The 23,709-nt window shown below is 45.7% G+C and overlaps 1 protein-coding gene across 1 annotated transcript; it reads right to left on the bottom strand.

Annotated features, from left to right (window-relative positions):
• Positions 1-814: 814 nt before the first annotated feature.
• Positions 815-1,345, bottom strand: LOC124671418 (cell wall / vacuolar inhibitor of fructosidase 2-like). The gene has a single exon (XM_047207791.1). The coding sequence runs from the start codon at positions 1,343-1,345 to the stop codon at positions 815-817; it is 531 nt and encodes a 176-aa protein (XP_047063747.1).
• Between the last annotated feature and the right edge of the window lie 22,364 nt (positions 1,346-23,709).

Genomic DNA, 23,709 nt, shown 5'->3' with positions numbered 1-23,709 from the left:
GGCGCAGGTGTGGGAAACTTCTATTCCCTCCGTTACTTTTTATAATCCCTATAGATTTTTGGCATTTTTTTTAGAATATAAGGTTGTAGCTTGGCTTTTTTTCAATTACCTCCTCTACCGGTCAGCTCCCACACGACATGCATGAAAAAAATCCATACAAAAAGGAAACAATTAATTGAGATTCCTAATACATGACCTCAACGATTGCTTAGTTTTAGGAAGCATTATTTTTCTTTCCTTAATAGTAGAACCTGCCTTCACATATATGAAGAGTCAACCAGAGAGATTTGTGGGATTTGTTATATTAACTTAGAAAGTTATCAATTTCCCTCATTTTACTCTGATCTCAAATCGTTAAGCCGGGGTCTTATGTAAAGAATACTCTTATGCTAATTTCCGTCCCAAAAACTATATAAACACTATAGAATGGAACGGAGGTAGTATTTTTTACGGCGTTTCTGCCATCCTAGAGGCGGCCGTCACTATGGACAAACAATGAAATAAACCTAAAAAAACGTCTATACATACTCCGTCGATATGGAGTATTTGATTGCATTTCTAGAAGTCGCACAAGGCAACGATTAATCTTGGACTTTGCTACTTAGGGCACGTGCCGTAGGATGAGATTCCGTATGGCTTTAAGGGAATTCCGTGGAGTATTGCTATTTCAGACCATCACAAAACAAATTCACGGAATCCGAACGTGCTTGCATAGTTCATTATTGATCAGACATTGCGGCTTACGAAATCCGAGGAGATTATTCATCCACTCAAATGGTTACAGATTCCTGCGGTCCCGTTACGTACCCAAGATTCACATCCTCGGCGGCTTACTAGCTGACAGCATTGTCGTTACAAAGCGAGCGACGTAGCACTCCCTGGCGAACTCGTAGCCCTCGGCGGCCAGCGGCGAGTTGACGCCTACCTCGCCAAACGCTTCATCGCAGCTGCCGGGCACATCCAGCGCGTAGCCGAGGTATGTCACCGCGTCCTGCAACTTGCCCGCCGCGATGTCCCTCGCCGCCTCGTCCAAGCCGTTGACGGCGCCGGTGTACTTCGCATCGCAGTCGGCGAGGGGTCCCTGGATCTTCTTGTCCCTGTCCGCGGCCTTGAGGGCGGCAATACGCTTGAGGGTGCTCACGGCCGCCGCTCGGGCGATCCTCGTGGAGATGACGGCGAGGCCGCGCTTGTCCACGGTGGCGCTGTCCTTGTCGGACTGGAAGAACTTGATGCAGTAGTCGTAGTCAGCTCCAAAGGTCCTGCACGTGTCCTCTAGAACGGACGCGTAGGTGGACGATGCGAGAAGGAGGAAGACGAGGTAGGAGAGAGCTTGCGAAGACCTCATGGTTTCTTGGTGCGATTCGCTTGGGATTGTGTGATGTTTTGAGCGTGGATGTTGATCTCGCAAATCATTCGTACGCGGTGTATATATAGAAAAATGTCATCTAAATATTGTGGAAATGTATCAATTAGGTCGTAAAATCTGGGAAAACGTATAAAAGGAAAGTAAAAGGTAGTATAAAATGGTAATTTTTTAAATAAATAAATATTATGTATTGCAATTTTTATACTACTAACATCAAAGGTTGTCATTTTGGTCGCAAATAAATAATCTCCACAATCCCATGTGTTTCATGATTGATTCCCCAATAATAATGTTGCAATCCGATCAAGTAGTATATGCCGGATCAAGAGAATCATGTCTTAATTTACCCACCGGTCCAAAGAAAAAAATATCGCACGCTTCGTCCTAAGGGCATCTCCAGCGGCGCGACGCATTTCGGACACCCAAAATGTCCGCGGGCGTCCGTTTGCGTCGCGAGGCGGACGCGGAAATGGTCGCGTGTCCGTTTGCGTCTGGGGCTGGCTCCAGCGGGGCGACGCATTTTGGGCGCAGGCCAGAATTCAAAAAATAGAAGCACGCATAAACTTTTGCACCAAATTTACAGCCGCATTTTGAGGGCTGAAACAAGTTCACCCCACTTTGCATATCGGACTGCGCAAAGTGGAGATCAAAAGGGGCACAACAAGGCCTGTGCAGCAATAAAAATGTCCAAAAGGAGGCCAAGGTGCTCGGCGCATGGCGCCGGCGATCAGGCGTCTCGCGCGCGGATTTCGGCGCGCCTCTTCATGAACCAGGCCATGGTCTCGTCGTCGACGCTGCTCAAGTCGGCTAGCATGATCCTAGTGTCCTCCGCAAGGATCTTGGCCTTGGCGTCCATCCTCCTAGCCTCGGCGTCAAGCAATTTGGCCTCGGCGTCTGCCTTTTGGACCTCAATTACCTCTTTGGCGAGGTTGTGGTAGATGGCAGCTGCGGCCTCTTTTTCCAGACGCCTCTTCTCGTCCCTAGCAGCCAAGGCGGCACGATTGTCGGCCATCATCTTCTCCATGCTCATGGTGAACGCAAGGGCCTGCGCCTCCCGCTGTAGATCGGCCTTGGTAGCCTTGTGGCCTCGTGGACGAGGTGGAAGGGCTGGACGGCCCTGATCGTCGTCCTCGCCGTCGAGGTTGATCGCTGTCCCATTCCTCACAGCTTCGTTGTAGGCCACATAGCTTATCATCCACTTGTTGGCGTTCTTGAGCACGTCCCAGCAATGGACCATATGGAAGCCCTTCTTATGCGTCGCCCTGAACTTCTCCAAGGCGCGGGATACCTGCATTCATAGCCGCCAATGATGTACATAGAATGATGCACATAGTGTTGAATGATGATGGTTCTATCGTGTTTACCACTGTCATGACGCCAGCGCCGCTTACGGGGTTGTTAACAGCATGTTCGACCGCCGAGCAAAACTTGGCTGTCTCTTGCTTGATGTAGTTCCATCTTTTTCGGAGGGACTCTAACGTCCGAGGGCTTGTGATATTGTAGGCGGGTGCCACCTGGTCTCGTTGTACTCCTGCGAGACCTTGGCCCAATAGACCTTGCCCTTTTGCTGCGCGCCATTAATGCAATCATTGCTCGATGCAAGCCATGCTTTGCACAAGCACTTGTCCTCCTCCTCGACGAAGCCTTGTGTCCTGTGGCTCTCCCCCTTCTTCTTCCCAGGCTTTGTTGGCGCGTCGTCGAAGTCGTCCACCGACACGGGTGTTGGCTGCGTCTGCTGGGTGGCGAACAGGCGTGCGGTTTCGATGTCCTCCGCGCGTTCATCTGCCGTTGGCTCCCTGTCAACACCCGGATTTTTAAGTCCGAGTGCCTATTATGTCATACTACCTCCGTCCCAAGGAATAAGGCGCACGCGTATTCCAAGGCGAACTTTGACCATAAAAATTGAGCAACAAAATTTTGGTTATACTATATGTAATTAGTATCGTTGGATTCGTATTGAAAAACACTTTCTAATGATGTTAATTTCATACAAATAATCTTTATATATTTGAAGTAATTCTTAGTCAAACGAAAATCACGTAAAACGAGGGCGCCTTATTCCTTGAATCGGAGGTAGTACATCGCAATCCCAGGAATATTGTTGTTGCGAGGCATAATAGTTAAGTATCACAGTCATCATTCATTACAAACCATAATGTCTTACAACTTGGAATCACATGATCCATATTACACGAATAGTTGATATATTGATCAACGAACAAACACAAGTTCATAGCGGAAGCGTAAGATACAAGGACTCTCTAGTCCACAGGCCAACGCTTGACGTTAGAAGCTCCTAGTTGTGGTAGACGTCCTGCTGATCGTCATCCTCGTACTGCTGCTCGGCTTCATAGTCTGGCCATTTGAATAGCCAGGGACAAAGCCGTGAGTACTTTAAGTACTCGCAATCTAATACAAATGTAAGTACTAAACTTGCTATTGAAGTGTTCTGAGCTCTAAGGTTATTTGCATAAAGCCAATTTTATTTGAATAGACATTTTCGTAAACAACTCCTCATGTGCTAACTAACTCAAGTGGGAACATTAGTGTCATTCCCACAACTCAATTGTGATTCAAGTTCCAAATCACCGTTCAAGTTCAAAAAAGATGTAAATTCTGATGACGGAAACAGTATGGCCTTTCCAACTGTCCATGACCGCGGACGCGGCTATTTGAATAGGTTTACACTCTGCAGAGGTCGCACACTTGTGCCACAACATTTGATTACATCCGTCAGGGATAACCCTGAATAATCGTAACTCAGTACGCGGATCATCAACCATAACCTTTCACTAACATATCCTAGTATAGGCATCAATTTCATGTCATATTCACCTTCAAAATCTTTCAATGGAGATGACTCATCATTCCAAGGTTTTCACCATCATCATTTCATAAACACATGTTCCCATCTAGAGTAGTCATTTTTAATTTAGCACTAGCATCCAGGTATGAGGGGTGCTAAGTACTTTGCTTTGCTTCTAGGCTAACCTTGATACTCTTGTACTAATCCAATACTAATCAAAGGAATCATAATTCAAAAGTACTTTGATAAAACAAAGGTAAATAAAGCTTGTAAAGTAAAACTGGGAAATAGGATCATAAGCATAAAGTAAATGGGCAATGCCTTGCTCATGGTGAGCTTTGCACTTTGCAAGAGTATTATCTTGCCTTGGTTGGGGAATTGGTCAAAGTGGTCTTCTTCTCCTTGGAAGTAGACCTCCTCCTCCTCCTGATACTCCTCGGTACTAGCGTCTAAAATACGAATACGGGGTACACAATCATCACACCAAACTTATCTAATTAAACTAAGCACAAACATGGTTCACACACTTAAACTAGCATCACACATTACTATTAAGTGGGTGGATGTGTTTTTCTTATTATTTAAGAAAAATAGTTTCCTCTCATACTAACTTAGATGTTACTTTGAATTATTCAGAGAAATAGTTTCCTCTCATTATCTTATTAAGATTTAATTTCTCTTATGCATAATATGTGACCTAGGTTGACCCAAGTCAACCTCTTCACACTTATCATTTTGAGAAAATGATTTAAATGAGGTGAACACCTCATACCATTTAATCCTATCATGTTAAAGATTTAAGATCATCAACAATTCATATGAGACCTAAATGACCAGAGTCTCTACCTCATTTTGAATTGTTCATGACAAGATTTAAATGATAGAAACACTCCCATAAGATTTCTTAATAGTTTTGGACAATATCTTTGACTAGAAATAGCCATAAAGTCCTTTAATTAAACTAGGCCATGATCATTCAAAGTAAGCATGGCATATTTTTGTAGAAACAATTAGTATAAGTGAAATGTCAATTATTGGAGGTGGAATTAACTGAAAAGCATTTATGGTTGATTTTTAAGAATTATTATTAGGCAGAAAAGTCCCTGCCTTATTTATTTTCCCACTTTAATCCTATAATAGATCTAGGGTTCAATCCAGTGGCATTGTGTAGATAATTTCATAAGGTTTCCAAATATATAAAATTTGTAAAATTTGGCTGAGTAGATTTGTCTATATTAAATTTTAAAGTTAGCATCAGATTGCATATTTCATCTACTCTGGAAATTTGAATTTAAACTGGTGGGCTCGCGCGGGAAAACTAGCTGGGCTGCAGAGAGAAAAGGAGTTGGGCCGGCCCACTTCGCGTCCAGCGCGAGCAGGCCGTCTGACGGCGGGTCCCACGCGTCAGCGAGAGGAACTCACCGAATCGGTACGGGAAAGGAGGGGCGTTGGATCAGGCGGTGATCGAACGGCCAGGGGTTGTCGTCGTCGACGGCGAGAAGCAGCGGCGAGCGCGGCGGCAGTAGGGGGTCGGAGGGCGCCTCAGGGCTCCGGCGAGCGTCTGGAGGGTGCGCCGCGACGTTGTCGATGATGGTGAAGCCGATGGAAGCAGCGGCGCGTCTCGGGGCGGCCTCCTTCTCCGGCGAGCTCGGCCACCGGCGGCGGCGGCGAGCTAGCAATTGCGGCGATGTGGTGGCTATCTGGTGAAATTGAGGGGACGAGGAGTGCTGTGAGGATGAGGGGGAGTGAGTGGCGTGCTCAGTTCAGTGGGAGGGGCTCCCCTTTTATAGCGGCGGGAGGTGGCTGTGGCGCCCGGCTAGGGTCGTCGTCGTCGTCGTCGTTCCAGGGCGGCGAAGAGGCAAGGGATGGGCGCATCGTGTTACTGGTGTCCTGGCGAGGCTGACGCGCTTGATGGTGGAGAAAACGAGGCTCTGAGGCGACGGTGAGCTTGACGGGAGTGTGCGTCACCGTGGCGGAAGCTCGTCGTCGTGGTCGTCGCGCCCGGCGTTCCCGCGGGCCAGTGAGCGTGTCCAGGCGGTCCAGTGAGCCGTCGTGCGTCGACTGGTGCTGAGAGGAGGGTTCGAGGTGACGCGAGGACGCGGGGCGTCGTCACGCTCTGGTGCGTCCAGGGTGAACGCCATGCGCGCTCTGGCGCGGCATGGGCGAGTCCTGGGCGTGTCTGGGCGCTCGTGTGCTGACGCGTGCGAGCTCGGTCTCGGTCAAGGGATGGCATGAGCGTGTCCGGGGAGGTGAGAGGGAGCTGCCAGACATGGTGGTGCATGCTGGAATCGACCAGGTGAGGAGATGGCATGAGGTGGACATGCCATGCCACGGCATGGCAAGGTTTGGTCGATTAAATCAAACCCTGGCCAGTGCAAGTGGTGGAACTGATGTGGTGAGGTGAGAGGGTTTTCCAGAAGTGCAGAGAGGGCAAGGTTGGACCAAGTCCAAAGTAAAAAATGGAGTATGGGCTCAATTTTTCACCCTGCCTGCAATGTGTTTGATAGAATGCCCGCAAGAAAAATATTTTGGAAATTTGAAATTCTTTTTGGTGGGTTGCAATCATATATTAAATGGAGCATTTTGGTGGTGGTGGTGGTCAAAATGGAATTGAGATGCAAAATCACATTTTGCATATGATCTTGCATATGTGAGTTTGTTCCAACTTTGCTTGCTTCTCATTTGAATTTGGTAAAGAATTTGGGGTGATGGTTTTGGGCAAAGTTGAAGTTCTTGATGTTGTCTTGGATGAGGTGCAAAGAGTTGACAAAGTGTAGAAGTGAAAAGTGAAAATCCAGGGGCTCAAAGTGTGCATCAGGGTAAAAATGGCACATATGACCATAATCACATGTGAGCTCCATTTTGATTCAAATTTGTTTTGAAATGAGTTGGCTTGATTTCAAAGGTGTTAATAAGTGTTTAGTAACCATTTACAAGTGATGGTGCAAACCAAAATGGCCTAGATCAAATATTGGTAAAAATGGCATAGGCCTTATGTGAGGGTGAAGAGGATTTTTAGAATTCCTTTTCTATTTTATTTTTATTTGACTAAGGGTGATCAAGTGATCATTACTAGGATTTTAGAATGAGAGTAACACACAAACAAGCATCATGGCAAAAGCACACTCAAATAAATTAATAAGGTGAGCTAAAATGCATTGTCCTATATGATGAGAAAAAGTTTTTGTTGGCTCTGATTTTTGGAGTCTTGAATTCTCTCTCTTGTTCATTTTATTGAAACTTGGGATGTTACACTCCCAGTCATCCAGCGGGGACCCGGCCGGATCACAGCGAACGAAGCCGCCGCCGAAGATAATTTCCTGGATGTCAGCCTCACGGCGGTCCTTCCAATAGTCCTACGAATCACCGGACGTCAGACGCATGAAACACGGCGAACGCACACATTGAGAGAGCTCACGTACCGGGTCATCCATCGTCGGGGCAGCCGCCGCCATTTCGTCGAACATGATGCGGGGCTGCGGCATGCTCTCCTCCGGCACCTGGCGCGTCTTCTGTGCCGCGCCCGAGCTGGAGTCACCGCTTCTAGGAGTCCGGTTGAGGTCGGGAACAGCCGCCCCGTTGAACTGCTCCGCCGCCCCGGTCAACTCCACCGGCGGCAGGCCGGACGCGAACCGCGACGCCGGGTGGCCCTGCAAGGGAGCGGGAGTTCCAGGACGCAGCTGGGAACTTACCAAGCTGACCGACGAGGACGGAGGAGCGACGCCGGCGATCCCATCTCTCTTGACGAGCATGTAGCCCTCCGCCAAGGTCGGATGGAGGGCTACTTGCGCGACGCCGGCTTTGATCTGCATCTGCCACGCCTGCTGGTTGGCGGCCGCGGAAATCTTCATCTTCTGGTTCCTGCGCCGGCAGCGACGTTTCGCGGCCTCGATCACTTTCTCCTCCGGGGAGAGCACCTTCTTTGCAGCCTTCGCCTTTGCCTCCCGGCCGCCGCCGGTGCCGGCCCGCTTTGCTTCCGGAGGACCCTCCATTGTGGCTACGGTCGTGGCTACGGGGGAGTGTGGGGCGGCGGCGGGTGCGGCAGCGAGGGTTTGATCCGCATCCATGGCGGTGGCTGCGGCGGCGAGGACGTCCATCGCTTCGGGAATGTTTCGCGCCGGTCTAGTTTGCTTTTTCGCGCGGGGAATGGCGAGTGGCGGGAATTATATCGAGCACGCTGCCACTGACACACGGGTCCTACGTCTTTTTCGGCGGTCACTCGGCGCGACCGCCGAGCGTCCGCGGAGACGCAAACCTGGCGCATATTTGGACCAGGTTTGCGTCTCCGCGGACGGACCGGTCACTTTGCGTCGCCCCGCTGGAGCAGGGCCCAGACGCATTTCCGGTCACGGCGGACGAAAACGGTCGCTCAGCGACCATTTGCGTCGCGCCGCTGGAGATGCCCTAATCTCGGGTTCATCCTGGGTGCCCCTCGGCGGATGTGTCCTTAGAACCTCTTTCGCGGCTTTCGCCAAATCCCATCAACCGGCACTACTCTGGTATGTGCCTGGATGACTTGGAATATTTTCGTGTGTAAAAAAATCTTACACCAGTAAGTGAAACGATGAATCGATGGCACCTACCCCTTCCGTCCGGGAATAAATGCGTGAATAAATGTACCTTTATCTTTTAACTTAAGTCAAATTTTTAAAATTTAACCAAATTTTTATCAAAAAATTTAGTTGAATGTCCGTTCGTTGCTACGGTCCTTACAAGTTTCACGAAGATGTAAATATATTAATATAATACTTATGAGAATTCATATAATACTTTACTTTGTTATGTTTCAGAAATAGTAGATAAATAATAATAATTTGGCATCTTACATATAGATAGAAGAATCCAACAATTATCTTTTCCTTCAACCACGACATGCCACATCCCCAACCTCTTCCCTTTACAGATCGTATCTACATTGGCGTTTCGTTGGTGGTTCCCGTCCCCTCAGTGGTAAAAGGTGTGGGAACGAGTCAACGAGAAAAAAAAAAAGATAAAAGCTAGCTACAAAAAAAGAACATATGACCCTCCATTAGGTGGCTCATTTTGTCCAAACAACCATTATTTAAGTTTGCGTAATTTGATGGTATTACGACGAATTAAGATTTTTTTGGTGGTACATACTACATAGAGGTTTCCCTTGTAATTAAACTTGATCAGTATCGATGTTCTATTAGTTAAATAACCATGTTTTAAAGAAAAAACTGTTCTAAATCCTTCGTGCCAGGATGTCAATACTTGTATTTTTTCTTTGTTCCATGCCTATTACCTTCTAACTACGGTTCATATCTTCACACAAGAAAAGGGATCCCGAGAGCCCTACAAATCTAAAGTCTCCCCTTGAACAGTAATTGAAGAGAATAGTCGAGAAGATGGGTCATGAATGCACACATCTTTGCCATCATTTGGATCTAATTAAAATCATCATACTTATACATGTGCATATGTTGGGCCCGGCCGGCCCTCGGGCCGGCCCGGGGAAAGCCCGACGCTGGAAAAATAGGCCCAAGCCCGGCCTGGCCCGACCAAATACCCACCAAGGTTCCGACCAAGCAAAAATATCTAAAGCGAGAAGTCCCAAAAAAATATGTCTTACCAGAAGATCTTGACGGGGAATTCGTAGTTGAGCACATACTTGCACGTATGGAAATCTCGACGGGGTGGAGATCTCGATGGCGAACTTGCAGTTGAGCACGGCTCGATGGGTATTATGCCGCACGGCACGGACGCGCGCGTGATGGCGAGTCCTTCAACCAAAAGAGTTGTCTATGCTTGGTCATCCACCCCACGTGCTTCGCCCCATGCTATACGTCAACGCCTCCAAACACAAGGTTGACGCCTCCCAATGAGGAGACCATCAGCGCACGCTGTGGGAAGCCAACCTTGCAGTCTCCACTCCCTTGCTAGATTGCAAACACACCAATGCACCATTCAATTGAAGAGGTAGGATTTAACCCTAAATCCTTTTTGATAGAAAGCAAACTGAAGATCTTAGAAACCAATCTGAACATGTACCTGATACTGAGCTCCTGAAGGTTGTTAAGGAATCAGAGTAATGACCAAGGATCCCTGTAAACAACATATTTGAGAGAAAGCCTGAAATAAACAAATCGTGGATAGTTGGATGCCATATAAACCTCGCTACAATTGCAGACCCTGGATGTCATGCCATCCTTCTAACTTTTGGACTGCAATCTCACATATAAATAATTCCCATGACATATCAAGAAGGGATTTCTATTTTCGTGCTCTCGGTTCCTTAGTTGTGCTCAGTTTTCCCCAGCTCCTTAGTTTTTCCTCAGTTTTCCCCAAGTGCTTGTTTGAAACCCGCAGAAGGCAGCTCAGACGGTAGGATTCCCGTTAAGTTGACCGCTCCGTGCTGACATGTGGGGCCGCGTCGTGTGGGCCCGTGTCGCGTGGGGCTGGTAGAAAGGGACCGCGTGGAACAGGACGAGATAGCGTTTGGTTGCACGTGAGCAGGAGCTGGGTTTTGTCTCTCTCGGCCATTGGTATTTCCCTTTTAAGAGTACCTTTTCTGCCTCCTTCTCTCTGCCTTTTTTCACCTAATTAGTATCAAATCTAGAGAAGCTTGCATTTCTGTCTTTCTTCAATTATTATTTGTGCCTTTTGGCCCTCGTTGTTTGCCCAATATGGCAGCAAATCTAGTAGGGAGCCCAATCTAGTACTCCATCCGGTCCATATGTATGTAGTTAAATCTAGAAGCAAATCTACAGGGAATGTACGATAAATTCACAAGGTCATATAGTAGAATAGGGATAGATAATATAGATAATAAGCTGCATTCAGCAGCCAAACATAGTAGGGTTCGAGGTTCTTCACAGCAGTACAACGCACCATCATACTAACAACATAACAACGAGGGATCCCTAGCTAACAACAAAGGGATCCCAACAACAAAATGGAGGAGGCAGCAGCAGCACACGTCCGGGACTCCGCCTACCCCATCTGCCTCTGCCTCCACTTGTTGCTCCCCTTGGGAGCCTTGGGCTTGAGCGGAGGCACGCGCCCGGCGGAGATCTCCACCCTCTGGATGCTGCGGAGGTGCATGCCGAGCGCCAAGTGCTTGGCGCGGAAGGAGTTGGGGTTCACCGACGCGCCGACCTTGGGGTTGGTGTGGCCGATGTTCTCGGCATGCGTGAGGACGCAGTTGAAGTCAGTGCCGCCGAGCCTCCTAGTGCGGAAGGGGCACCCGTAGACACCCTTGGCGACGTCGAGGTAGGAGACGTATCGGCCGACCTGCAGCCTCCGCAGCACTCGGCGAGTCTTGACATCATGGTGCTCGTCGTCGCCGCCGACGTCGCTGCCGGACAGCTGATCCATATCAAACGGGAATTTATTAGTGAATGAGTTGCAAACGTGCATGATAACAAAGTTAGGAAAAACAGAGGCAGCCTCGGTTAGAGTGGACACGATTATATGTCTACAGGGACGGTGTAAGCGAACCAAAGCTCATGCACAACAGATTTGTACACAGAAATGGTTCGCTGAACCCTCCCTGTAAAAATCTGTGCCCACCGATTCATCATAGGCAAAGAAACAGATTCCAGATCTGAACTTGAACACATCCCAGATTATTTGCAAAATTAAACGGTTGATATCTTTTGATTCGTGCATAAAATAACTGATTGAGATCCTATGATTATTTGCATAAATTAACTGATTGAGATCCCATTATTACTTGCATAAATTAACCGAACGGCCGAACCCCAAATCTTAAACGAAATCAAGGAGGGATCAAAGCAAAATGGAATAAAATCGGCGCAAATATTAGCCCAATACTCATCCATCCACAGATCCATCTACACCAGCACAAATAGGGTTCAAAAAGGAATGGGGAACAAAAAAGGAAGCAAACCGTAGTTACCTCGTTCCATGGGTCCTCTATGGAGGTGTCGTAGCGGTTCGGGGGCGGGACGTACGGCACCGGCTCGTAGGGGTCCCATCCCGGCGGGATCTGACCGCGACCGGCGGCAGCAGCCTCCGATGCACCGACGGAGGCGGCGGCGACGTCCGTTGAGGGGACGACGGCGACGTCCGTTGAGGGGACGGCGTCGAAGAGGGAGGCGTCGCGCTTGGAGCCGACGGCGCCGTGGACGATGGGATCGGCATTCTCCTTGTCCATCTCGCCGGCAGAGGAGAGGGAGAGGGAGAGGGTTTTTTGCTTTGGAGAAGATGATGGGACGTGAGAGAGGCGGCGTTGCGCAGGCGAGTGAGAGTGACGGAGATAGTGGGAGGAGGCGTCTATAAAGGCAAGGGGTGGTTAATGCGGCCCGCGTCCTACGCGTCCACCGCTGCACGTCTGCACGTCTTGGACTTCTGCAATGCGCCACGCGTCCACGATTGCACGTCTTCGACTTCGCACCGCGACCGGCGTCTACGCGTCAACAATTGCACGTCTTTCATTTCTGCACCGCAACACGCGTCCTCGAGTCTAACCCCGGAAATTTAGATATACTCAGGTATAACCTCGAGCATTATACTAGCATTTTTTGTGTGCTCAGTTTTCCCCTTGAGTGCAAATACCGGCTAGTGCAATATGCTCAGTTTTACCCTCAAGTAGCTGGTCAACGAGACGAGTCAACAAATGGGATTAACTAGTTAAATGAGTCATTTAATGTGCAAAAATTCCGAAAAATAGTGGCACATACTCATGGAGTCTTTACCACAAATTGCCAGTTCTCAAAACATAGATATGTCATAGATAAATCAAGTTTTACCATAAATTGCCACTTCTCAAAGGCCTTCTCAAATCACCTAGTAGCTATGAAGGTGCATGGTTTTTCACAATAAGCCCTTCCCAAAACAGCTTTCCCCAAAACATACTTTGTCTAAATGAGGCCACAATTCTCACACTCATGTATATTTGTATTGCAAATAGTTTGAGATAGGTCAAGATGGGTTTTATTGTACAAAACACGCATTTTCCATTTTTTAAATCTCATATTTGAATCCCTTAGTCTGTTTATTACATAGGTGCCCTTAGTTTCTTGATACTACTCAGTTTTGCCCTCTCCCTCCACAAATTCTCTCACACGTGCAACATTGCCCTGATTGGTCTAGCCCATGTCACGCGGATCGTGCCCGCCGACCGTTGATCGTATGATCTAACGGGCAGGATAACCCCTCTCTCTCTCTCTGTCGGCGGTTACCTTCCACTCTCTAAGTATGCTAAAGGGCGGTTTTCTGTATTTATTTTCACGCGCTAAAAATTATGAACTCTTTTAGGCATTACTTTTCACGCAAAAAATGATAAACCATCACCGATTTGTTGTAGCCATAAATTTTCACGCAAAAAATGATAAACCGTCACCGATTTGTTGTAGCCATTAATTTTCACGAAAATCCCAAATGATAAACCATCACCGATTTGTTGTAGCCATTAATTTTTTCACGCAAAAAAATGATAAACCATCACCGATTTGTTGTATCCATTACTTTTCACGCAAAAAATGATAGACCATCACCGATTTCTTGTAGCCATTACTATTCACGGTAGCCTAACTTGTTACAAAAGCTGGTTTCAGTGAGGCCTAACCAAATTTGGTATACATTATGTCATATCTATAAGGGAATAACAACAAGGAATATCTAAAAGGGAAAGTTTCACAAAATTTGAAATTTATGGCGAAAATGATGCCATACATGATGCTGTTTTTCGAGGTTTTGACCTGAAAATCAATTGGATATTATAAAGGGAAATAAAAAGTTCGAAAAATATAAAAACGAAACAATATATCTATATATGTATAGAAGATCAGCTGTATGAAATTTGAGGTCATTTAGAGGAGGTAGAATAAATCACCTTGTTAGAAAAGCTGGTTTCAGTGAGACGAAACGGCATGCGTTTAAGCAAAGTGATTTTTTCGAACATCTCCAAATGATCCCAAATTTGCCATACATGATGCCATACGTGTAATAACAAGGAACCCTATCTAAAAAGTGTCAAAAAAGTTTGCCCAACCGTATAGCTCTATCAAAAGGAACCTCACCATGGCGCTAGTATAATTTTGGGCTTAGTTACAAACTTTCGTTACCTAACCTTCAACACGAAACTTGTTTCAAATCACTTTTGGCGTACAAGAAACAAATCCCTCCTTGATTCGAGCACCACAACCTCCAAACTTTGCCGATGCCGATATCGGCATGGTCAGAACGGCTATGCTCGACGCCACTGCTCGACGCCACTGACACACCAGAGATACCGCCGAGGCCAATGCCGAACGTACATGCTGATGCCAATGCCGAACATGCATCCACGCCGATGTGGGCACGGCCACGCCGCCCTGCTATGCTGGACGCCACAGACCACCGCGAGGTCTTTCCCTTCGCCACCACACTCTTCTAGCACCCATCTATACACGCCAGAAAGGAGAGACACTAGTTTTCTCTACATTGCTCGCGTTCGTGTCGGACACGGTCAGTCAAAGTTTTGAGGTAGTCGTCGATGTCATCGATCATTTTTTCTCTTCTTTGCATGGTTAAACACGTCTAGTTCATATCTATCTAATGCGTCTGGTCTCGCCTCATGCAGTTCTTTGTGGACGTCGATCTCATCTCGGCACCCCGCAGGCCACCTCCTCCGTGCCATCACTGTAGAGCTCCGTTTAAAAATCTATTCCTACCCGTGTATTGCCCCTTGAATTAGCGCCATGGCCCACTTGTCATTCGATATACCGAAGCCCCACTCGTGCGTGTTTTGGTCAGGGATACAGCGATGCTTACGGTCAAACAAAGATGGATGGTCTGACGTGTCTTTGCGGGCTCTACGTGGCCCCACTAGTCAGAAGATAACGGTTAACCGTCGGGCAACCGGCCGTTACAGCATCTGTGATGGTTTCAGCCAAGGTCTTGGGGAAAACTGAGGAAAAACTAAGGAGCTGGGGAAAACTGAGCACAACTAAGGAACGGAGGGCACGAAAATAGAAATCCCTATCAAGAAAGCCACTTGTAATCCCAAACCTTGTAGCACCACAACATTTGATCAAATCCACACCTTTAGGCTTCTTTAGTTCGAATAAATAATAAATAGGAAAGCCCCCTCATGGCTAAAGATCTAGCAGTATAATTTATTCCAAGCAGTGCAATCAAAGACACACAACTTATGCTTAAGGCTCTTATCTTTATGGCATAATAAACCATTCGGCGTGCAAATGAAAAATTAGCACTCTATCTAACAACTGCTGATGGAGTGCTACCAGCGTTTCCTTAAACATGCTATTTCTCAAACATGGGATAAGAATACATAAGTACTTTACCGTCAGCACCCTTTTTGTGTTCCCAGTCTATGATCCTAAAACAAAATTACTTGGCCATAAACAGCCATGTTTCTATCAAACAAATCCTGATTACACCAATTACAATAGAAGAAAATATTGGGAAAAATATGAATGATTTACAATTTAATAAACACATGCAGCAGAAAAGGTAGCCAGCCTTGGTGCTATACTTCAGACATGGAACTGCTTATGCCCGAAAACTGTCAACCATTCGTAGTTTATTCAGAAGTTGACATGGACAAAAGACATGTAAACTAGACACTACAAACTAAATACATATAATATAGTGTCCGCAGTTACCATGTTAGAGACTTCTTTCTGAATATGGTCACCATGTTTAGAGATGCATTACATATAAATGTCATTTAGAAGTTGCTTAACACCACATACCTCCTCTTGAATGATGCTTCTGGCTTCAACTAATGAAGCTTCAAGTTTAAGTTCATGTTTCGTAACTTTCAAGGTCAGTTCGACACCTTTTTAAATTCGCAAAAAGAAAATTTCAGCACCTTTTTAATTCGTATAAAAACGTTCAAAACCTTTTTTAGTATCTTGAATTCATGCCATTCAGATCAACAATAACACACTTCGTGAGGTGTGCATCACCGGTGCCTCTTGACACTGCCAAGGAGCCATTTACTCGACATGATTCCTCGCTGATTCACCACAAATTCCACCCTGAATATTAGTGGCATAAATAGCACGCATCAGATACCAAATTACAGAACATTAAATAAACAAATTAGTTAGTTATCGGAATTATTAAGCACATTCAAATATGTAGTTCCCAAGTACTCCATTTTTCCCTCTTGTCACCACGGGATGTCCGGTGAAGCATCCCCGTACACAGCTGAGGACAATGCAAACCTAAAAACTTACAAACAGCTAATAGTTTAGACCACACGAACACCCCAGAGCTCGAGCTACCGTGGTGATCAACCCTGAACTTGCAACTACTGGACATAAAGTACTCATCCAGCCTGAAATCTAGCAGTTATGAATCTACGAGCAGATCACCACGGGAAACCCATATTATCCAGCAAACCATGGAAAACAACACAGATATGCAACTTAGACCATGAAATTAAGGATCCCGGACGATGTAGCCGGAGAAATAGCGTACCATTTTGACGGCCGGCATGCTTCCCTATAAAATTGCGGAGTTGTCGGTCCTCCATCTCCACCCTTCTCCTCCTCTTCCTGTTCCAACAGTAGGAAAAGCGCTCAACCCTCCTCTTCCACCTGTCATCGTCGTGGTGGCTCACGGCACGATGCGACAACGAGTAAGTCACAGTTTTTTGTGCCCCTTTCATCATCTGAAGCGGCCGAACCTGGATATGCTTATGCAGATGATGACGAAGGAGAAGGGAGATGAGTCGTAGTTCAACCATCCTGGCAAACGACCTGAAGAAATAGCCGTGCATACTAAGGCATGTTCATCCTCAAGCTCCCACGCATAGAGACCGGCATCCGCAGCAGGCCATCATGTGCCCTTTGAAGTCACCACACCATTCGACCAAGGAGAGAAATATCATGGGAGAGACGATAGGGACACCGTGGTCGTGGCGGCGGCAGAACGTGATGGTGTGTGGCTGGGGCGAAATGCGGTGCAAGGCGGTGTCGGGACGTGGTGCAAGGCGGTGTCAGGACGCGGTACAGGGCAGTAACAATAGAAATGTAGGTGGGACGTGGGGAGGCAGCGGAGATGGTTGCGAGATTTATTTTTTCCATATGAGGAAATAAATCTTCCTAATTGATTTGTACCAATCATGATTGATACCTTCATTACCGTGAGCGCATAGTGCTGAGATTGTTGAGATTTGTTTCCGGGCAAGGAAATACATCTTTTCTAATATATTGATATTGTGATTGATGATACAAGATTGCCGTGTGAATGTTGACTTACCATAAAATTAGATCGGACGAATCGGTGACCGTGAGATTAGATGAATGGTTTGGATGCTCTGAATCTCTTTCACCAAACATGTTGTACAACCTACGACAATATAATAGTAAAGATAGCAAGATATGTAAAGTTAAATTACTATATTATTAAAAAGTATTTAAAATCAGTCTAATGATACTAGCTAGTTATGTGTCATAAATGTTGTTACTTTTTTAGGTTGTTGATCAAATTTAATGAAGCTTGACTTAGAATAAAACTTCATCATACACACTTATTTAGGGATGGAAGGAGTAGGTCAGTAAGGAACATTTGTCCCGTGAAAGAAAAGGTGAAGAATGTGTTTGGTTCGAGAGCGGGGAGGGATAAGTTTAGGATATCCACGTCCACATAGTTCAAGATGTTCTTTTTCATTTGGTTGAAATCAAAATTTAAGTTGGTTGAACTGCCATGCTTTGCAAATATGCAAATATGTTCTAACATGGGTAGAGTTCATGGATTAAACTCCCAAATGTAGCCCCACCTAAGGATGACACTACACCAAGGCCAAGTAATCCCCCAAGTGGACCGATGACGCGAGTACGCACCAAAGCACTTCAATAAGAGGTGAAAACGCTCATTACCATGTTTGATCCTAACCTCCCTTTGAATGGCTTGCTACCTAATCAAAATGCCTTATGTGTAATCAGGTACATCTCAGAGGAAGACCCCCAAGGAAGCCAAACCATCAAGGGAGGAGAAGAACGAGGAAAAGAGAACGTGGAACAAACCGGCGCCAGAACAGACAACATTGGACCCTGCGCCGGAACAGAACCGGTCCGCCGGAACCAGACCGGTTTCGCCAGAAATGATTATAGTAACTCATTTCGGTAAACCGGAGCCCCCACCAGTCGTCTCGCTGGAATGCCCGAGCCATTCCGGCGCACAGCCCGGCTGTGCCGGTTTTATTACCGGAACTCGTCGAATCGTGTGTTCCCAACTACGAATCTGCCTTGTAATTTACCTATTTGCCCCTCCGTACTATATATACTGTCGGTCCGGCCAGATCTAGGGTTAGACTAAGATTTGAGTTTATGCTTGAGTTTTGTCTCATCTACTACTAGGACTATCACATCCTATGTATCAAGGCTACTCTTGTCGATCCCTCTCTCTTCATGTGTGATTCTAGTGCATCCACTCTTTCACTCATGTTCTAGAGTTGATTCCTACACCAATCTTTCAATCCATGGATTCTACCCTTGGGTCTCTCCATGGATTGACTCTATTGGCTTAGTCTAACCAACTAAGGGAGTTAAATTGGTTTCTATTGGGGGTGTGAGTTTGTTTTGCTTTTGGATCGTGTGTTCTTCCTCCTTCTCCAATCCCCCTCATTCCCCACCTTGATCAATTTCGTGACATTGGGTCAAACCTTAGACCCTAGGTCTCATCACTCCTACCCACGCCACCCATTTTTTCGTCATAAATAAGTCCTATCAGTTTTTGCTCGATTGTCAAAAAAATCACCGCTTTGCCTGTGGACACGTGTTTCCACTCAGGGACTATAATTTTCAACAAGATACATAGCGTTTCTGTAAGTGAATTTTTTTGTGGTAGAAGGATATATCGGTATTATGGATTTTGGTGTGTAACTACTATTATGTATATACTTCACTTGTTTCACAATAATTGAAGTTATATGATTCTCCTGGGTTAAACTAGTTTATATTTGACCTAGTTTATGCAAACATTTGTCAATATTGGAAACACCAGTTTAGTTTGTCATAATATTTATTTGTATACCATATAGGATTGATGTTCAATGTTAGCATAGTTTTCCATAAAACTATCTCAAACTTGCATAATTTTGACTTAAGACGACCTTAGAACTCAGGTGCGTACTCCCTCTATTCATAAATACAAGACATTCTAGATATTTTAAAGTGAACTAGATACACACCTAATAAGTTTTTTTTGGATGATCACGTTTTATTACTTGAAATAAGCATTACACTCAGCTTCTGCATGGCTAGGATGCACACATCCATTCCAATCCATAAATGTTAACCACAACTGAAGATCTCAAGAAGAACAAAATATAAGAGTAAACACGCTAAGATGAAGGAGGGCTAATCCGAGCTCACGCTGCCATCCATGTTGGAAAAAATACCCCTCAGTGTATCCTCCAATCGTATAGACACCCCCATAAAGAGGTCGCGATGCTCCACACACTGTAGAGGCGACCACAAACAGAGAAAAGCTGTGAAACGGTAGATAACCTGCATAAGAGAAGATGATTTATTATTGAAAATCTTGTCATTTCTACATACCCAAAGTGACCAAATAATGGCAATCGCTCTCACACTAATAAGTAGTTCAAAGCTAGTAGCAACACTTCGCGGTAGATATAAGGTAGAACCTATCTGGATGGCTGACCATATAGATCTAGCAAATTTACACTGGAAGATTAAGTGTTTTATTGTCTCATCATGATGACAGAAGACACATTTTTTACTTCCGCGCCAATTTCATTATGCAAGGGTATCCTTGGTGAGAATCACCCCATGACGAAGATACCACGCAAAGGCCTTAGTTTTAAGTGGTATCATCATCTTCTAATTTTTTTATTATTATCATATGGAATATTAGGTTGAATTAAAGCATTGCACATTGAAGCCACGGAGAAATCACGGCTCTTAGTGATATTCCAACGAAACACATCGGGCCCAGACGTCAGATGGACTGAATCTAGACGATGTAACAAAGCATTCTATGATGCTTGTCTAGGCTGACTTCATCTGAACGACACATTCGGTGGGAAAGTTTTCAACACCTTAGCGAGTGTATCACTCTTATGCCGCACAATATTGTACAATGTCAGATACTATTCTCGGAGTGTGGTATTACCCAATCATTTATCCTCCCAGAATCTATTCGCCGATTCAAACCTAATACAGAAAGATCTGTATGGGAAGAATAACTTCTACGTCACCATAAGACCCGCCCAGGAATGAGAATCCCCAGGTTTTCAAGAAACTTGAGATAACGTATTTGAGCCGGTGTACTTTCTCTTGAGAAGAGTTTGCCAAATTCCGTCCTCCGTAAGTAGCATGAATAACCATTTACCGAGGAGTGCTCTGTTTTCTAACTCAAGGTCTTGGATTCCAAGTCTTCCTTGATCTTTGGGTCGGCAAACCACACTCCATTAGCTAGTCGATATTTTTGTTTCTCGTTATCCGCTTACCAGAAGAATCTTGATCGGAAATAATCCAAACATTTCAAGACTTCTCTAGGTAGTTCGAAGAATGATATCATGTACATCACCATATTACTTAGTAATGAACTGATGGAAACCAATCCTCCACCCAGGGATTTCTCCACCAATTTGTAGCGGTTCCTCCACCAATTTCTATTCGACGTTTGTGAGTCTTCGATAATGTATTGAGATCCCCAAATACCTAATAATAAATTGTCCTTGCCCGCCGACTTGGTCCTGAACCTCGGCAAAACAATTCACTCTTATGTAAGTTTATCTCCAGGCCCGATAATTTCTCGAACGTTGAAAGAAGTAATTTCAGATTTCTTACTTTTTCGATGGCATGTTCCATAAAATGAATTGTATCGTCGGCATGTTGAACAATGGATAGTCCACCATCACCCTAGTGGGTGAATCTACACAAAAAAGGAAAATGAGTCAACTCCCCTGGGGGATGGGGCGTTCTCAGCCTCCGCCTTGGTTGCGCGACCCGTGTCCAGTCCAAACGTGGGTCCCACCAGTACACCTTATCCCCGCGCATTCTTCCTCCTCCGCTCGTTCTCCTCCCAGAGATCGATCTCTCTCCAACTACCATTGATCTCTCCTCCACTCAACGCAGCGAGGCTGGCCGGCAGGCCGCCGCCACCGGGGAACCCATGGCGCCGCCGCTGCTTGATACGTCTCCGACGTATCGATAATTTCTTATGTTCTATGCCATATTATTGATGATACCTACATGTTTTATGCACACTTTATGTTATATTCGTGCATTTTCTGGAACTAACCTATTAACAAGATGCCGAAGTGCCAGCTTCTGTTTTCCGCTGTTTTTGGTTTCAGAAATCCTAGTAACGAAATATTCTCGGAATTGGACGAAACGAAGACCCAGGGTCCTATTTTTCCACGGAGCTTCCAGAAGACCGAAGAACACACGAAGTGGGGCCACGAGGTGGCCAAACCACAGGGCCGCGCGGCCCAGGGGGGGCCCGCGCCGCCCTATGGTGTGGCCCCCTCGTCTGGCCCCCGACTCTGCCCTTCCGCCTACTTAAAGCCTCCGTCGCGAAACCCCTGATGCGAAAAACCACGATACGGAAAACCTTACTGAGACGCCGCCGCCGCCGATCCCATCTCGGGGGATTCTCGGAGATCTCCTCCGGCACCCCGCCGGAGAGGGGATTCATCTCCCGGAGGACTCTACACCGCCATGGTCGCCTCCGGAGTGATGAGTGAGTAGTTCACCCCTGGACTATGGGTCCATAGCAGTAGCTAGATGGTTGTCTTCTCCTCATTGTGCTTCATTGTTGGATCTTGTGAGCTGCCTAACATGATCAAGATCATCTATCTCGTAATTCTATATGTTGTGTTTGTCGGGATCCGATGGATAGAGAATACCATGTCATGTTAATTATCAAGTTATTACACATGTGTTGTTTATGATCTTGCATGCTCTCCGTTACTAGTAGAGGCTCGGCCAAGTTTTTACTTTTAACTCCAAGAGGGAGTACTTATGCTCGATAGTGGGTTCATGCCCGCATTGACACCGGGACGATGATGAGAAAGTTCTAAGGTTGTGTTGTGCTCGTTGCCACTAGGGATAAAACATTGGCGCTATGTCCGAGGATGTAGTTGTTGATTACATTACGCACCATACTTAAAGCAATTGTCTCGTTGCTTTGCAACTTAATACCGGAGGGGGTTCGGATGATAACCCGAAGGTGGACTTTTTAGGCATAGATGCAGTTGGATGGCGGTCTATGTACTTTGTCGTAATGCCCAATTAAATCTCACTATACTTATCATGTCATGTATGTGCATTGTTATGCCCTCTCTATTTGTCAATTGCCCGACTGTAATTTGTTCACCCAACATGCTTTTATCTTATGGGAGAGACACCTCTAGTGAACTGTGGACCCCGGTCCATTCTTTTATACTCGAAATACAAATCTGCTGCAATACTTGTTTTTACTGTTTTCTCTGCAAACAATCATCTTCCACACAATACGGTTAATCCTTTGTTACAGCAAGCCGGTGAGATTGACAACCTCACTCGTTTCGTTGGGGCAAAGTACTTTGGTTGTGTTGTGCAGGTTCCACGTTGGCGCCGGAATCTCCGGTGTTGCGCCGCACTACATCCCGCCGCCATCAACCTTCAACGTGCTTCTTGGCTCCTCCTGGTTCGATAAACATTGGTTTCTTTCTCGAGGGAAAACTTGCTGCTGTGCGCATCATACCTTCCTCTTGGGGTTGCCCAACGAACGTGTGAAATACACGCCATCAAGCATATTTTCCGGCGCCGTTGTCGGGGAGATCAAGACACGCCGCAAGGGGAGTCTCCACTTCTCAATCTCTTTACTTTGTTTTTGTCTTGCTTTATTTTATTTACTACTTTGTTTGCTGCACTTATATCAAAACACAAAAAAATTAGTTGCTAGCTTTACTTTATTTGCTATCTTGTTTGCTATATCAAAAACACACAAAAAATTAGTTTACTTGCATTTACTTTATCTAGTTTGCTTTATTTACTATTGCTAAAATGGCCAACCCTGAAAATACTAAGTTGTGTGACTTCACTAGCACAAATAATAATGATTTCTTATGCACACCTATTGCTCCACCTGCTACTACAGCGGAATTCTTTGAAATTAAACCTGCTTTACTTAATCTTGTTATGCGAGAGCAATTTTCTGGTGTTAGTTCTGATGATGCTGCTGCACATCTCAATAATTTTGTTGAACTATGTGAAATGCAAAAGTATAAAGATGTAGATGGTGACATTATAAAATTAAAATTGATCCCTTTCTCATTAAGAGGAAGAGCTAAAGATTGGTTGCTATCTCTGCCTAAGAATAGTATTGATTCATGGACTAAATGCAAGGATGCTTTTATTGGTAGATATTATCCCCCTGCTAAAATTATATCTTTGAGGAGTAGCATAATGAATTTTAAACAATTGGATAATGAACATGTTGCTCAAGCTTGGGAAAGAATGAAATCTCTGGTTAAAAATTGCCCAACCCATGGATCGACTACTTGGATGATCATCCAAACCTTCTATGCGGGACTAAATTTTCTTCGCGGAATTTATTGGATTCAGCTGCTGGAGGTACC

The sequence above is a fragment of the Lolium rigidum genome, chromosome 7 (assembly GCF_022539505.1).
Source record: "Lolium rigidum isolate FL_2022 chromosome 7, APGP_CSIRO_Lrig_0.1, whole genome shotgun sequence".
NCBI lineage: Eukaryota > Viridiplantae > Streptophyta > Magnoliopsida > Poales > Poaceae > Lolium > Lolium rigidum.
Note: the sequence above shows the minus strand (reverse complement) of the source record. Positions and strands in the feature narration are given on the sequence as shown.